Here is a 17681-nt window from a genome sequence, read left to right as displayed (position 1 = left end):
CGCCGGCTCTTTTAGCGGGCACTAGGGGCGCGTGCGTGCCGCCGGAGGCGCGCGCGCCCCCCCGCTCGTCTGTGACTCCCGTGCGGGTGCCCGGCGGGCGCTGTGTAAACACACAGCTCCCGGTCCTGTCAGGGGGGGAAATGCTGATCCTCTGTTCATACAATGTATGAACAGAAGATCAGTGTTTCCCCTAGTGAGGCCACCCCCCCCTACAGTTAGAACACACCCAGGGACGTACTCAACCCCTTCCCCGCCCCCTAGTGTTAACCCCTTCACTGCCAGTGGCATTTTTATAGTAATCCAATGCATTTTTATAGCACTGATCGCTATAAAAATGCCAATGGTCCCAAAAATGTGTCAAAAGTGTCCGAAGTGTCCGCCATAATGTCGCAGTACCGAAAAAAAATTGCTGATCGCCGCCATTACTAGTAAAGAAAATATATTAATAAAAATGCCATAAAAATACCCCCTATTTTGTAAACGCTATAACTTTTGCGCAAACTAGGGTTGTCCCGATACCGATACTAGTATCGGTATCGGGACCGATTCCGAGTATTTGCGGGAGTACTCGTACTCCTGCAAATACCCCCGATACCAGAATAGAATACTCCCCCCCCCGCCGCCGCCACCGCCACCAATGCCGTTACGCCGCCGCCGCCAATGCCGTTACGCCGCCGCCGCCGCCAATGCCGTTACGTCGCATCCCCGCTACCGCCGACTGACTGTGTATACGCGCGCCGTTCCATTACAGCTTTGAATAGCTGTAATGATTGGCGCCGCGTATAGACACTCCCCCTTGCTCGGGTGAACTGTCCAATCCCGAGCGAGGGGGAGTGTCTATACGCAGCGCCAATCATTACAGCTATTCAAAGCTGTAATGGAACAGCGCGCGTATTACACTGACTGTCGGCGGTAGCGGGGATGCAGGACAGGTAAGCGGGACATGGCTGGCTACATGGGGGGAGACATGGCTGGCTACATGGGGGGAGACATGGCTGGCTACATGGGGGAGACATGGCTGGCTACATGGGGGGAGACATGGCTGGCTACATGGGGGGAGACATGGCTGGCTACATGGGGGAGACATGGCTGGCTACATGGGGGGAGACATGGCTGGCTACATGGGGGGAGACATGGCTGGCTACATGGGGGGAGACATGGCTGGCTACATGGGGGGAGACATGGCTGGCTACATGGGGGAGAAATGCTACATGGGGGGGGAGACATGGCTACATGGGGGAGAGACATGGCTACATGGGGGAGACATGCTGAATGGGGGGGAGACATGGCTACATGGGGGAGACATGCTGCATGGGGGAGAGATATGGCTACATGGGGGAGACATGCTGCATGGGGGAGAGACATGGCTACATGGGGGAGACATGCTGCATGGGGGGGAGACGGCTGCATATGGGGGGGGCATGGCTGCATATGGGGGGGACATGGCTGCATATGGGGGGGACATGGCTGCATATGGGGGGGACATGGCTGCATATGGGGGGGACATGGCTGCATTTGTGGGGAGACATGGCTGCATTTGGGGACAAATTTTTAAAAAAAGTATCGGTATTCGGTATCGGCGACTACTTGAAAAAAAGTATCGGTACTTGTACTCAGTCCTAAAAAAGTGGTATCGGGACAACCCTAGCGCAAACCAATCAATAAACGCTTATTGCGATATTTTTTTGCGAAAAATATGTAGAAGAATACGTATCGTCCTAAACTGAGGATTTTTTTTTTTTTTATATATATATTTTTGGGGAATATTTATTACAGCAAAAAGTAAAAAATATTCATTTTTTTCAAAATTGTCGCTCTATTTTTGTTTATAGCGCAAAAAATAAAAACCGCACAGGTGATCGAATACCACCAAAAGAAAGCTCTATTTGTGGGAAAAAAAGGACGCCAATTTTGTTTGGGAGCCACGTCGCACGACCGCGCAATTGTCAGTTAAAGCGACGCAGTGCCGAATCGCAAAAAGTGCTCTGGTCTTTGGGCAGCAATATGGTCCGGGGGTTAAGTGGTTAAAAGTCCACATGCAGCGCTAAACTGAGTCTTTCAGAAGGAATAAAATATGAAATCCCTTAACCATGTATAGAAAGGCAAACCACTGTGTCAATCCAATCTCCTTACCAAAAATGTATGACAAGCAGGCATGTAACAAATAACTCAGCAATAGTTCCAGCTCCACTCTCTTGTCAGATGACTTGGTGTGGCTGAATCACATGGAAAGGACCGGCATCAAACATGCTCAAAGGCATCCAGATAGCCAGGGCATCCCGTTACCAGATATGTCGTTAAGACGTTTCCTCCCAATCATGGGGACAACATCACAAATCAGCATTTCCCATTCAGTGATCTGATTTTAGTAAACTGATATCTGGTTGCTATGGATTGCTGTATCTTGCAGATTAAGGTTGCTCTTTGTACTGATTTATTATGTAAGTCTGGAGCCCCTCCCCCATACACCGGAACCGGACAGCACAGATCCGGTGTCCGGTAGCGTGGATACCCATCTGTTTTTTATTGATGTACAGTATATTGTTAATTATGTCAAGCACTGAATGCCATTATTTGTTATAAGGATATGGAATTTACTATGTGACCACTCCCTCCATTTTTCTGTTTAGATTATGTCGTGGGTGTTGGCCTGTCACGGTCTACTGTGACGATCCATCTCAGCTTCTTGTGGGTCCAGTGACAGTCACCAGACTGTCACGGGCCTGGTTCCTTCAAGACAAATTTTAAAATACTTTGTATTTTATACTTTGGTAATCCCTGTAATTGAAGCGGATAGTCATAAAAATGTGTTGTTAAACAAATGTTTCTTTTCTATGTAGCACTACCCCTGGAGGAGCTACTGAATATTTCAGGCGGCATGTTACCCAGTGCCGATCCTGACCTCCCTGGGGCCCCAAGCAAACTTCTGCTAAGGGGCCCTCTACGGTGGTGAAAAATCGGTGTGTTTACGGGAAATAGTGGGTGTGGCCTACATGGGCGTGGCTCGGGGTGTGGTCAGAGTCTGAGATGAATGAGGGATGGAGGGAGAGAAAGAAAGAAAGAAAGAGGGAAAGAAAGAGGGAGAGAAAGAAAGAAAGAGAGAAAGAGATAAAGAAAGAAAGAAAGAAAGAAAGAAAGAAAGAAAGAAAGAAAGAAAGAAAGAAAGAAAGAAAGAAAGAAAGAGAGAAAGAAAGAAAGAAAGAAAGAAAGAAAGAAAGAAAGAAAGAAAGAAAGAAAGAAAGAAAGAGAGAAAGAAAGAAAGAAGGAGAGAGGGAGAAAGAAAGAGGGAGAAAGAAAGAAAGAGGGAGAAAAAGAGAAAGAAAGAAAGAAAGAAAGAAAGAAAGAAAGAAAGAAAGAAAGAAAGAAAGAAAGAAAGAAAGAAAGAAAGAAAGAAAAAGAGAAAGAAAGAAAGAAAAAGGGAGAGAATGAGGGAGAGAAAGAAAGAGGGAGAGAAAGAAAGAGAAAGAAAGAGGGAGAGAAAGAGAAAGAAAGAAAAGGGGAGAGAAAGAAAGAAAAAGGGAAAGAAAGAAAGGAGAGAAAGAAAAAGGGAAAGAAAGAAAGGAGAGAAAGAAAGAAGGAGAGAAAGAGGGAGAGAAAGAAAGAAGGAGAGAAAGAGGGAGAGAAAGAAGGAGAGAAAAAGGGAGAGAAAGAAAGAGGGGGAGAAAAAAAGACAGAAAGAGGGAGAGAAAGAAAGAAGGAGCGAAAGAAAGAGGGAGAGAAAGAAAGAAAGAAGGAGAGAAAGAAAGAGAGATAAAGAAAGAAAGAAAGAAGGAGAGAAAGAAAGAGGGAGAGAAAGAAAGAAGGAGATAAAGAAAGAAAGAGAGAGATATAAAGAAAGAAGGAGAGAAAGAAAGAGGGAGAGAAAGAAAGAGGGAGAGAAAGAAGGAGGGAGAGAAAGAAAGAAGGAGAGAAAGAAAGAGGGAGAGAAAGAAAGAAGGAGAGAAAGAAAGAGGGAGAGAAAGAAAGAAGGAGAGAAAGAAAGAGAGATAAAGAAAGAAAGAAGGAGAGAAAGAAAGAGGGAGAGAAAGAAAGAGGGAGAGAAAGAAGGAGGGAAAGAAAGAAGAAGAGAAAGAAAGAGGGAGAGAAAGAAAGAGGGAGAGAAAGAAGGAGGGAGAGAAAGAAAGAAAGAAGGAAAGAAAGAAAGAGGAAGAGAAAGAAAGAGGGAGAGAAATAAAGAGGGAGAGAAAGAAGGAGGGAGAGAGAGAAAGAAAGAAAGAAGGAGAGAAAGAAAGAAGTGAAAAAATAAGTGTAGTGTTTATCATGACAATAAACACTGGATGTATAATGTGAAAATTATGATATCATAAGGTTGTAAATAATTAAATATACAACGATTAGAAATTGCAAATAAAGTCCACGTCAATGAAATTCCACCAAGTGATTGAGTGAAGGATATTCAAAACATAATGCTGACTTCTTCCGTGTATGGTAATAACCCGCCACCAATAGAAATGAAGGCTTACCGGAACGAATGGACTTAGGGGGACATGTGCCACCAAAAGTCAAACAGGCTTGTGAGATATGGTTCCCAGCCGAGAATGGAAGAATCAAACTGGTGTGCACGTCCTGGTCTGATAGATGACGATTCAGAAAGCACCAAAGTGTGCGATGATGGATGATAATCCGGACCTTATCTCTCAATGGTATCTTTCAGGTGGCCGGTTTCTTGAAAAATTGGCACTTTAATGCCCACTGTCCTGTATGAGTATTCGACAGATCAGATAAGTCAAATACTTACTTCCCCTTTTAGTAAGCTGTGAGATAGAAAGAGGGAGAGAAAGAAAGAGGGAGAGAAAGAAAGAAGGGGAGAAAGAAAGAGGGAGAGAAAGAAAGAAAGAATGAGAGAAAGAAAGAAGGAGTAAGAAAGAAGGAGAGAAAGAGGGAGAGAAACAAATGAAAGAAAGAGGGAGAGAAAGAAGGAACGGGAGAAAGAAAGAAAGAGGGAGAGAAAGAAGGGACGGGAGAAAGAAAGAAAGAGGGAGAGAAAGAAGGAACGTGAAAAAGAAAGAGGGAGAGAAAGAAAGAAAGAAAGATAGATAGAAAGAAAGAGGGAGAGAAAGAGGGAGAGAAAGAAGGGGGGAGAGAAAGAAAGAAAGAAAGAGGTAGAGAAAGAAAGAAGGAGAGAAAGAGGGAGAGAAAGAAAGAAGGAGAGAGAGAGAGAGAAAGAGGGACGGAGGGACAGCAGGCCCAGATTCTACACCACAATAGAAATCTGTGTATTCCAGAAAGTTTAACAAATCAGCAGATAAAGATCCTCCAAACATCTGGTGTTAGCGCTTCAATCATCACGGCACCATGGTTGTTATGGTGTCAGGATGATTGAAGCGCATTATTTCTATTATTACATTGTAATATAGAATGAAATTATTCAACTCACCATAATGCAGAATCAGTGTAAGCCCGGAGTCCCTTCTTACATCAGGCATTCCCAGCGGAGTCCCTCCTTACATCAGGTGTCCCCAGCGGAGTCCCTCTTTACATCAGGTGTCCCCAGCGGAGCCCGTCCGTACATCAGGTATTGCCAGCGGAGTCCCCCCTTACATCAGGTTTTCCCAGCGGAGCCCCTCCGTACATCAGGTATTCCCAGCGGAGTCCCCCCTTACATCAGGTATTCCCAGCGGAGTCCCCTTTTTACACCAGGAAATCCCAGGGGAGTCCCCCCTTACACCAGGCACTCCCAGCGGAGTCCCCCCTACACCAGGTATTCCCAGCAGAGTCCCCGCTTACACCAGGCACTCCCAACGGAGTGCTTAGACCAGGTATTCCCAGCAGAGCCCCCCCTTACACCAGGCAATCCCAGCGGAAACCCTCTTACACCAGGCATTCCCAGCGGAGCCCCCCCTTACACCAGACATTCCCAGCGGGGTCCCCCTTACACCAGACATTCCCAACGGAGTCCCTTCTTACACCAGACATTCCCAGCGAAGTCCCCCTTACACCAGGCACTCCCAGCAGAGTCCCCCTTACACCAGGCACTCCCAGCGGAGTCCCCCTTACACCAGGCAATCCAATCGGAGTCCCCCTTACACCGGGCATTCCCAGCGGAGTCCCCCTTACACCAGGCATTCCGGCATTTCCAGCGGAGTCCCTCCTTACATCAGGTATTTCCAGCGGAGTCCCCCCTTACATCAGGTATTCCCAGCAGAGTCCCCCCTTACATCAGGCAATCCCAGCGAAGTCCCCCCTTACATCAGGCATTCCCAGCGGAGTCCCTCCTTACATCAGGCATTCCCAGCGGAGTCCCCCCTTACATCAGGCATTCCCAGCGGAGTCCCCCCTTACATCAGGCATTCCCAGCGGAGTCCCCCCTTACATCAGGCATTCCCAGCGGAGTCCCCCCCTACATCAGGCATTCCCAGTGGAGTCCCTCCTTACATCAGGCATTCCCAGCGGAGTCCCTCCTTACATCAGGCATTCCCAGCGGAGCCCCCCCTTACATCAGGCAATCCCAGCGGAGTCCCTCCTTACATCATGCATTCCCAGCGGAGTCCCCCCTTACATCAGGCAGTCCCAGTGGAGTCCCTCCTTACATCAGGCATTCCCAGCGGAGTCCCTCCTTACATCAGGCATTCCCAGCAGAGTCCCTCATTACATCAGGCATTCCCAGCGGAGTCCCCCCTTACATCAGGCACTCCCAGCAGGGCCCCTTTTTACATCAGGCATTCCCAGCGGACTCCCCCCCTTACATCAGGCATTCCCAGCAGAGTCCCCCCTTACATCAGGCATTCCCAGCGGAGTCCCTCCTTACATCAGGCATTCCCAGCGGAGTCCCCCCTTACATCAGGCATTCCCAGCGGAGTCCCCCCTTACATCAGGCATTCCCAGCGGAGTCCCCCCTTACATCAGGCAATCCCAGCGTAGCCCCCCCTTACATCAGGAAATCCCAGCGGAGCCCCCCCCCCCCTTACATCAGTCAATCCCAGCGGAGCCCCCCCTTACATCATCAGGTATGAAGCCATAGCAGCAGAGACTCACTCCGCCGCCATTACAGTTACAGAGTGGACAGGACAGTGGAGAGCCGGCCGGGTGGCTGCCAATAGGAATTGAGCTGCGGCACCGCCCACCGCCCACCCCCGCCCCTTCCCACATCATTTCACAGACAGACATCAGACTGTTTAGTGTAGCACCAGTCTTATAGGGCAGACTGGGCTGAGAGGTATATTAGTCTAGCGCCCCCATAAAGTCTTATTTTGACTGTCCTATCATCCTGGACCACAAACCTTCCTCACTGTGCTATATGTTTTCTGCTGCACCATTGGCATGGTTATATCTTCTTAGTCCTCTCCATAAAATGATCAGAAATTTGTGCTTAGAACTATAAAACTATAGGCAACACCTTTTTCTTCATTTTGGATAGAGTAAGGGAGGATTATAGCCCCTTGTCAGTTTATTTTTTACCATCCCTGTCCCATTTTTTTTTTTTTTATTGATGGCGGGGTTCCCCTTAATATCCATTCCAGACCTGAAGGGCCTGGTAATTTAATTTGGGGGGACCCCCACGCTATTTTTTTTTTTATGAATAAATTCGCTCTGAATTGCCAGAGCCGACAATTCATTATTGCCGCAAGTCCGGTTTTAAATGCCTTTTTTTCTTTCAGAAATGACACTTTGTGCAGGGACAGTTCTATGTACGGGAAACATGCGCTTTTTCACAGGCATACTATACACCCCCCTTGGTACGAAATTTAAAGAAATATTTCACTTTTATTGTTTCACTTTTAGCATTATTAAATTCATTGCTCCCGAAAAAACGTCAGTTTTTAAAACTTTTTTTGCATTGATACATGTTTCCTGGGACAGGACCCGGGTCCCCAAACACTTTTTAGGACAAAAAATTGCATATTAGCCTTTAAAATTAGCACTTTAGATTTCTCCCATATACTTTAACAGGGTGTTCGGCGGCTTTTCGAATTTGCCGCAAACACCCCAAATTGTTCGCCGAACAGGCAATGACTTGAACTCGAAGCTCATCCCTACCAGCCATACTTAGCCATACCCGGCCATACCCAGGCATTCTCGGTGATACCCAGCCATACTCAGTGATACCCAGCCATACTCAGCGATACTCAGCATATAAAAGGCCGTACCCAGCTATACTCGGCGATACTCAGCAATTTTAAAATAAAAAACACATTGGTGATTAAATACCACCAAAATAAAGCTCTATTTGTGGGAAAAAAGGACCAACATTTCGTATGGGTACAGTGTTGTATGACTGAGTAATTGTCATTCAATTTGTGAGAGCAAAGTGTAAGTGCCCAGTGGTCAAGTGGTTAATGATGCCATGACCCAGTTCCGCCTGCCATGGCTTTCCCTGATTTATTTTTCTTTGTTATTTTTTATTATTTTTATGTCTTTTATGTATTATTATTTTTATTATGTTAATGTTTTCAATTATTTTTATGTATTATTATTATTATTTTTTAATGATTGTTTTTTTTAAATGTATCTTGTTTATTTATTAATGATACAGTGACCCACTTCAACCTACCATGGCTTTTCGTGATCATTATTTTTTGTATTTTTTTTTGTATTTTGTATTGTATTTATGTATTATTATTATTATTATTATTATTATTATTATGTTTTAAATAATTTGTATATATTAATATTATTATTATTATTATTTTTGAAATTATAAAAACATTTTTATCTTGTTGTAATTTATCTTGCCTGCCATGGCTTTCCATGATTTATTTTTCTTTGTTATTTTTTATTATTTGTATGAATTATTATTATTTTATTATGTTAATGTTTTCAATTATTTTTATGTAAAAATTATGATTATTTAATTATTTTTTAAAATCTTTTTTAGTTTATCTTGTTTATGTTTTTATTAAAAATTTTTTAATGATGCCATGACCCACTTCAACCTACCATTGCTTTTCCTAAACATTTTTTTTTTATTTTTTTTTATGTATTTCATGTATTATTATTATTATTATTATAATAATTACTACAACAGTCAGTCAGTCAGATCAGTCAGTCAGTGTCAGCGGTGGAGTAGGGCGCTTCGGACCTTCCGCATACGAGCCTGCTTCCACCCAGACCTGGCAGTCAGAGGCTAGGCAGCTGCTAGGCTAGACGCTCCATGAAACAAGCTCCCTGGAACCTGGAACCAGCATCTCGCTCTCCACGAGGACTCCTCTCTTCCGCAGGTAAGACCCTGCCTCTCAGGGCCTGACATCCTGGGGATCCACTGACGGCCGTCCTTATCAGGGCAGCCGTCACACAGACCCCACACTGCGGCTTTCCATACTACCTCTCGCCGGCATCTATCGCCCGCACGGCCACCCACTTGTGGTGGTCCCAAATCACCCCCCCTGGGTGTATTTCCGGCGTTTCTGGGTGTTCTTTCACCCCCGCGCCGGCCTGCTCCTTCTCGCGGCCGCCGCACCTTAGGAAAGTCCGCGGCTTCAGCCGCGGCCTACCGGCGCGCCGCTCTTTTTCTCTTTACACTTAATTCCTAAGCACAGTTTGCTCTGGATATTCACCCCCACACCCCCAGAGGCCCCCTGCTCAGCAACTTTATCGGTAAATAGTATTTTTACCAAGCTGACAGCCCCCCCCCAGCCCGGGTCCTGTGCTTTGCCTGGCAGCCATTATTTTGGTACACCCAGCAGCAGTGACACCCAGCTTCCCCCCCCCCCTTTTTTCCCCTCCACAAGCCGTTAGTCTTTTGATCCAGGGTTTTGAGCCGATCGCCTTTAGGGATCAGGAAGGAATTTTTTCCCTGCCGCAGCACATTGGCCAGCTTGCCCAGGGTTTTTTGCCTTCCTCTGGACCAAAAATAAAATCCCATTTTCCCTTGAGCTAGGATTCTCGAATCCTCTCTCACCCTACGCCCGCACCCCAGCCCTTGGTGACTGGCAACAATGGTTAAGTTGCGTTACTCTGCAGAAACCATTTGGGGTCTGAGACATTTCGCTACTACATTGCCTGCCGCCACCACAATAACCTTAAAATCAGATCAACTTTTGAGGTTCGATCATCGATCGATCATCAAATATTTCAATCATTCAACACAGCTCAAGCACATATCATGTGCTTTGCTTAACACTAGATCAGCAGTTAAACACCGATCAGAAATCCATGATTTCTTACTACAATACGATCTAGACTGCCTCTTTATCACGGAAAGTTGGCTGTCAGACGATTGCAACACCATTCTCGGAGAACTGGTGCCAGCAAACTATCGCATCTTAACGGAAAATAGAATAGGGCAAAGGGGAGGAGGACTGGCGGTGATTCATAAGTCGCATATTGCAATCACTAAACCGGTCCTTCAAAATCCTCTTCCTTTCATGGAAACCCTTACGCTTCAACTTCAAGCTCATTCTCAGGAGACCGTTCATATTCTCCTCTGCTATAGGCCCCCTGGGCCCAAATCGCAGTTGATATCAGCATTAACGGAGTTCATTTCCACCTACACCCTTAGCGGTAATCATCTTTTGCTGCTCGGGGATTTTAATTTGTGGGCTAACTCCTCACAGGATCCCATCGCGGATGCCTGCATCAACCACCTGGAAGGATTTGGACTTCAACAACTTATACGCGGACCAACGCATGCTTCAGGTCACACACTCGACCTAATTTTCAGACAAAATCTGAAAATTAATATTGTGGGAAATGAACCTTTGCCATGGACAGACCACCATGCAATCAGCTTCATAATCCCCAGAACTCCATTAGTCATGAAAATACCCAAGCCGGTGACAATACACTGGGCTAGATCTCAGAGGAAGCTCCACTCGGAACTCTTCAGATCTACCCTGGGAAACCGAATTGGGGCTATTCCTCCTCAGCTAGCAGCCTCAGATACTTTGGACGCCATTAATGCAGCTCTGCTACAGTCAGCCGACTTAGCAGCACCAAAGCGCAAACTTCGCAGCCGGGAAAATAAGTCCAGCTGGTTCAATAACCAACTGTCGCTATTGAAGCAAGAGCGCAGAAGGGCGGAAGCCTCCTGGAAAAGAAGTCCGTCAGAAGACCACCTCAACATCTACAAAGCAGTAACTACGCGCTATCACAAGGAAATTTTCAAAGCCAAAAAACTTCACTTCTCCAGGGTGATTAACAGCGCACTCAATCGCCCTCGCGAACTCTTCAGGATGGTCACCCAGACCATGAATCCTGGATGTCTAGAAGTCCCCACTTCAGACACCCAAGAGTTCTGCAATGAACTATCGGATTTCTTCATCGACAAAATTGAGAAAATTCGGGTAAGTATTCGGCAAAACAATACTCCACTCAGCCCCGTCTTCAATCAAAACAACGACCGAACGCCTCTACAATCAACTAAGTTCACTTTGGAACCCATCTCCATCGATACAACAAAAAAATTCATTGGCCTGCTGCGCGACAGCACAGCACCGAATGACATCATTCCCACCAAGCTACTGAAGGAATGTGCCGACATCCTGGCGCCTCCGATCACGCAGCTTATAAATCAGTCATTTAAGGAAGGCATAGTGCCTTCCCTGCTGAAAGAGGGCACAATCCTGCCGATCTTGAAAAAACCTAATTTGGATCCTATGGACCCAACTCACCGCCGTCCCATAACAAGTCTAAATGCTCTGTCCAAGATAATGGAGAAAGTGGTGGTAAATCAGCTGCAACAGCATCTGGACACCCACAACCTACTCGATCCATTTCAATCCGGGTTCCGTCCCGGACACGGGACAGAAACGGCCTTACTGAAAATATGGGACGATGCGCTCGAGGCCGCAGACGAAGGAGAATCATCTCTCCTGGTTCTGCTGGACCTAAGCGCTGCTTTTGACACAGTAGACCATGGATTGCTACTGAGACGACTAACAGAAGTCGCCGGACTCTCAGAAGATGCCTTACCATGGTTCTCCTCTTTTCTAGGAAACCGATCACAAACAGTGAAACTGGGATCCTTCACGTCAGAAAAACGCACGGTGACATGTGGGGTCCCCCAAGGATCCCCCTTATCACCAGTGCTGTTTAACATCTATCTTCGTCCTCTCTTTGATATTATCAGTAGCCATGAACTACTTTATCACTCTTATGCAGACGACACGCAGTTGTATTTTCGCATCTGCCACAAAAAGGATCATCATCTAAGTTTAGAGAATTGTCTCTCTTCAATAGAAAACTGGATGACTAAGAGTTATCTCAAACTCAATAGTGCTAAAACAGAACTTTTTATCTTCGATGCCAGTCGGAAGAAATCACCGACAACAAACTGGACACCATCTCCCATCCTGGGACAAATCATCGCCCCTAGCTCCAAAGTCAAAAGTCTGGGAGTCACGTTTGACACCTTCATGACAATGGACGCACAAATAGGGTCAGTAGTCAGCGGGGCGCACCATTTGATGCGCCTACTACGCAGACTGATTCCATTTATTCCCAAAGAAGACGTAGCAGTCGTGGTGGGATCTATCGTGAATTCCAGACTGGACTATGCAAATGCCCTTTACCTCGGGCTACCCAAGTACCAAATCGCTCGTCTCCAAGTCGTACAGAATACGGCCGCTAGACTGGTGACTGGGAAAAAATCTTGGGAATCAATCTCACCTTCACTGAGATCCCTTCACTGGCTGCCAGTGAAAGACAGAATTGCATTCAAAGCACTCTGCCTGACACATAAGTGCATCCATGGGAAGGCTCCTAGATATCTATGCGACAAGATCAAACCGCACAATTGCAGCCGCATTCTGCGTTCCACCGACCAAAATCTGGTCAAGGTTCCTATAACCAAATACAAGTCCAAAGGAGAAAGAAGGTTTGCTTTCCAGGGCCCCAGGCTTTGGAATGCTTTACCAACCAGCATTCGGTTGGAGCAAAACCACCTGTCTTTCAGAAGGCAGATCAAAACCCTGCTTTTCTGAAAGGCATGAGACACTAACAACAAGCGCCCAGAAGCGATTCAGTTCGCATGTGCCGCGCTATATAAGTTTTTCATTCATTCATTCATTCATTCATTATTATTATTATTATTATTATTATTATTATTATGTTAATGTTTGACATAATGTTTATATAATATTATTATTTTTGAAATTATTAATATTTTTTTTATCTTGATTTAATGTATCTTGTTTATTTTTTTAATGGTGCCATGATCCAGTTCAGCCTGCCATGGCTTTCCCTAAATGTAGTATTCTTTGTTATTATTTTCTGTACTACTATTATTGTGTTAATGTTTTAAATTATTTTTATGTATTATTATTTTTTTTAATGATTGTTTTTTAAATCTTTTTTAGTTTATCTTGTTTATTTTTTTTATTTTTTTATTTTAATGATACCATGACCCACTTCAACCTACCATGGCTTTTCCTGATCATTATTTATTTTTTTACAATTTTTATGTATTTCATGTATTATTATTATTATTATTATTATTATTATTATTATTATTATTATTATTATTATTATTATTATTATTATTATTATGTTAATGTTTGACATAATGTTTATATAATATTATTATTTTTGAAATGATTAATATTTTTTTTTGTATCTTGTTTTAATGTATCTTGTTTATTTATTTAATGATGCCATGATCCAGTTCATCCTGCCTTGGCTTTCCCTAAATGTATTATTCTTTGTTATTTTTTGTATTTTTTTATGTATTTTCTGTACTATTATTATTATTATTGTGTTAATGTTTTAAATTATTTTTTATGTATTTTTTTAATAATTGTTTTTTAAATATTTTTTAGTTTATCTTGTTTATTTTTAATGTTTTAATTTAATTTTAATGATACAATGACCCACTTCAACCTACCACAGCTTTTCCTAATAATATATTTTTTTACTATTTTTATGTATTTTATTATTATTATTATTATTATTATTATTATTATTATTATTATTAACAGTAATAACAATAATAATAATAATAATAATAATAATAATAATAATAATAATAATAAGACATAAAATACATAAAAATAGTAAAAAAAATGATCAGGAAAAGCCATGGTATGTTGAAGTGGGTCATGGCATCATTAAAAATAAAATAAAAAAAATAAACAAGATAAGTTAAAAAAGATTAAAAAAAATCGTGCATATTTTGATTGTTACTAATAATAATAACAGTAATAACAATAACAATAATAATAACAACAACAACAAATATTTTTTTAGTTTATCTTGTTTATTTTTAATGTTTTAATTTAATTTTAATGATACCATGACCCACTTCAACCTACCACAGCTTTTCCTAATAATATTTTTTTTTACTATTTTTATGTATTTTATTTTATTATTATTATTATTATTATTATTATTATTATTATTAACAGTAATAACAACAACAATAATAACAACAACAACAACAACGATAATAATAATAATAATAATAATAAGACATAAAATACATAAAAATAGTAAAAAAAATGATCAGGAAAAGCCATGGTATGTTGAAGTTGGTCATGGCATCATTAAAAATAAAATAAAAAAATAAACAAGATAAGTTAAAAAAGATAAAAAAAAATCGTGCATATTTTGATTGTTATTATTATTACTAATAATAATAATAACAGTAATAACAATAATAATAATAATAATAACAACAACAACAACAACAACAACAATTAAAATATTATTATTATTGATAATAAAAATAATAATATTAATGATAAATAATAATAATAATAACAAAAATACTATTATTATTATGTTAATGTTTGACCTTATTTTTATGTAATATTATTATTTTTGAAATTTTTATATTTTTTTATCTTCTTTAATTTATCTTGTTTATTTTTTTTAATGACGCCATGACCCAGTTCATCCTGCCACGGCTTTTCCTCTGACTTTAACCATGGCTAATCCATAGCCTGAGATGTGTTTTTGTACGAGTCTCAATGAATAGAGCAGGAAATATTGTCATCAGCCTTCTTTGCTCATGCCTCTCTCACTCCCTTGCCTTTCACGATGTGTAACAGTTTAGACACACTCCCTTACTCGCCTCCCTTGATATCACCGCAGTTGCCTAAAGACTACACTGTGCCCCTGGAGGGACAAGGACTGTCTGCAGATCTGAGCTATTTGTTGATGGCAAACATACGAAGGAACAAGCTTTAATGGCAATGAAGCTGCCGCAGGGCTGGAAGGTAGGTGATGCTGTACCGTTGGATCCATCTTCTTCTTTTTTTTTTGTGTTCTGCACGCTTTGGTGATGTACTATATTTTATTATTATTAATATTATACAGGGTTTATATAGCAGCCAACGGTTTGCGCAGCTCTTTACAAAACACGATGGATCTATCCAAACAGATATTTGCTTTAGTTGTCTCCCACGTATATAGAGCACTGACACATTCTGCAATGCTTTAAACCGAACAATTCAAATTAGTCCCTCTCCGGAGAAGCTTACAATCGAATAAGGTACACCGTTATGGCCGTAATTTTGGTTGGAATCCATTTAACGCGGTAATATGTTTTTTCGTGTTTCTCTGAGGAAACGTGAAGCAAATCGTTACGAGCACATGGGGAGCAAATGAACTCACGGAACAGCAGCTTTCATCTGAAGAACTACAGAGTGGTCGAGACCTCATTGTAGGCTTTCTTCTGTACTTTGAGTCTCCCACCTGCTGTCTTCCTGCTACGTTGATGAAACAAAGAAATATAACACGATAACTATAAAAATACTCCTAAAATAGATACAGAAGGTGATCCTGGGGGGGAAAAAATAAAAAAATTATAGCTATTTGTCCTTTGAAACTACATGTATATTTGTACTGTGTGAATTACCCAACATGTGCTCATTGGTGTAGAAGTTTGGTTGTTGTTTCGACTGGGGCAAAAAAAATATTCCAATGCCGCATACACACAATCGGACAATCAGGCCTCGTACACACGACCGTTTTCCTCGACAAAATCCATCAAGAAACTTGGTGGCAGAGCTTTTTTGCCGTGTGTATGTTTTTCATTGAGAAAACTGTCGTGGATCTCGACGAGAAAAAAAGAGAACAAGTTCTCTCGTCAGGAGTGTCAATTTCCTCGTTGTGTTTCTGGTCGGGCTGGTTTACCACGAGAAACACGTTCGTGTGTACGCTTAGAAACCCGCGCATGCTCCGAATAAAGTATGAGACGGGAGTGCACCTTCGGTAAAAGTAGCGTTCTTAATGGAGATGGCACATTCGTCACGCTGTAACAGACTGAAAAGCGCGAATCGTCTCTCACCAAACTTTTACTTAACACGCAGTAACATGAGATTAGTAAAAGCAGCCCAAAGGGTGGCGCCAGTGGAATCAAACTTCCCCTTTATAGTGCCGTCGTACGTGTTGTACGTCACCGCGTTTGAGAACGATGAGATTTTGTCTTGATAGTGTGTACGCAAAGACAGCTTGACAAGATTCTCGACAAGCCTGACAAGCAGTGCCGATCCTGACCTCCCTGGGGCCCTAAGCAAAATGACATGGCACAAAAATGAGAAGCGGGAGGCGCTGACGACAGTGACATGTCACATTAAAGAAAGTTGAGAAGTGGGGGTAGGGGGTGTTCTGCTCTCGTAAATAACTCAGCCAGCGAGTTTAGAAGCGGGGTGAGGGGGCGAAAATGACTTCTCACCAGGCGGGACCTCTAGTAATTTGGGGGGCCCTTCGCAGCTTTGCGGGGCCCTAAGCGGCTTGCATAGTGAGCCTATAGGGAGGATCGACCCTGCTGACAAGGAACTCGTCGAGGAAAACGATGTTTCATTTACGTCAAGTTTCTCGGTCGTGTGTACGAGGCCTCAGACAAGAAAACGTTGGATTTTTTTTCCAACAGAATGTTGGCTCAAACTTGTGTTGCATACACACGGTCACACAAATGTTGTCAAGAATTACAAACGCCGAGAACGCGGTGACGTACAACACTACGACAAGCCGAGAAAAATTAGGTTCAATGATTCCGAGCATGTGTAGGATTTTCAGAATTGCATACAGACGATCGGAATTTCTGGAAAAATTGAGAACCAGCTCTCAAACATTTGTTTTCTGGAAATTCCGACAGCAAATGTCCGATGGAGCCTACACACGGTTGGGTTTTTCGACTACAATCTACACGGCATTAGAGTTTTTACTTTAGCTCCCAGTTCACCAGTTTGCTGCTCATTTCGTTTAATTGCGGCTGGCTATGCAGAATCTCATTCTTTAAATTACGCTTATACTTATTCACACGTGTCGCCCTTTGTTCAAAAAAGTACATGAGCTTTTTGTGTACTCAGGTGTTTTTGTTCCCAAAGACTTCTAGTGGAACTCCTGTAAATGCACGATACCTATGTTTTGTGCTAGTTTTTGTGCTTGTTTTATTATCCCTGAAGAAATCTTCTCTTTTCCTATAGGACTGCTCCCCTCCCATTCCACGGGCACAGGATAAAAAAAAAAAAAAAAAAACTTTCTGAAGTTTGATATCCATGCAAAACACCTATAATACACCTGAAAAAAAAATAACATTGAATACGCTGTGGTTAGGTTTTGCTCAGGTGTGAATGCAGGCTTTGGATCGAAAGTTCTTATGTTATTTTCTCTTTAGGATCAAATATTCTTCATGTTTTTTTCCCTTTGATCTAATGTTTTTAGTATATTTTCTCTTAGGATTGAATGTTCTTGAGGTATTTCTTGTAGGATCAAATGTTCTTAGGGTACTTTAACTTAGGTTTGAATGTTCTTAGGGTATTATCTCTAAGGCCTTGTACACACGGCCGGACAAAACCGAT

The 17681-nt window shown here is 42.5% G+C and overlaps 1 protein-coding gene across 1 annotated transcript in view; it reads left to right on the top strand.

Moving 5' to 3' along the window:
* Positions 1 to 14878: 14878 nt before the first annotated feature.
* LOC120927965 (beta-1,3-galactosyltransferase 5-like) overlaps positions 14879 to 17681 on the top strand; it is a 73694-nt gene continuing 70891 nt past the window's right edge. The window contains exon 1 of the mRNA XM_040338993.1: positions 14879 to 15092. Within this exon, the coding sequence (XP_040194927.1) occupies positions 15063 to 15092 (30 nt within the window). The 5' untranslated portion in view covers positions 14879 to 15062. The remainder of the gene's footprint in view (positions 15093 to 17681) is intronic.

Source organism: Rana temporaria, chromosome 2 (genome assembly GCF_905171775.1).
Source record: "Rana temporaria chromosome 2, aRanTem1.1, whole genome shotgun sequence".
In the NCBI taxonomy this organism is placed as follows: Eukaryota; Metazoa; Chordata; class Amphibia; order Anura; family Ranidae; genus Rana; species Rana temporaria.
The sequence above is the reverse complement of the archived record's forward strand: the minus strand, read 5'-3'. Positions and strand labels throughout refer to the sequence as shown.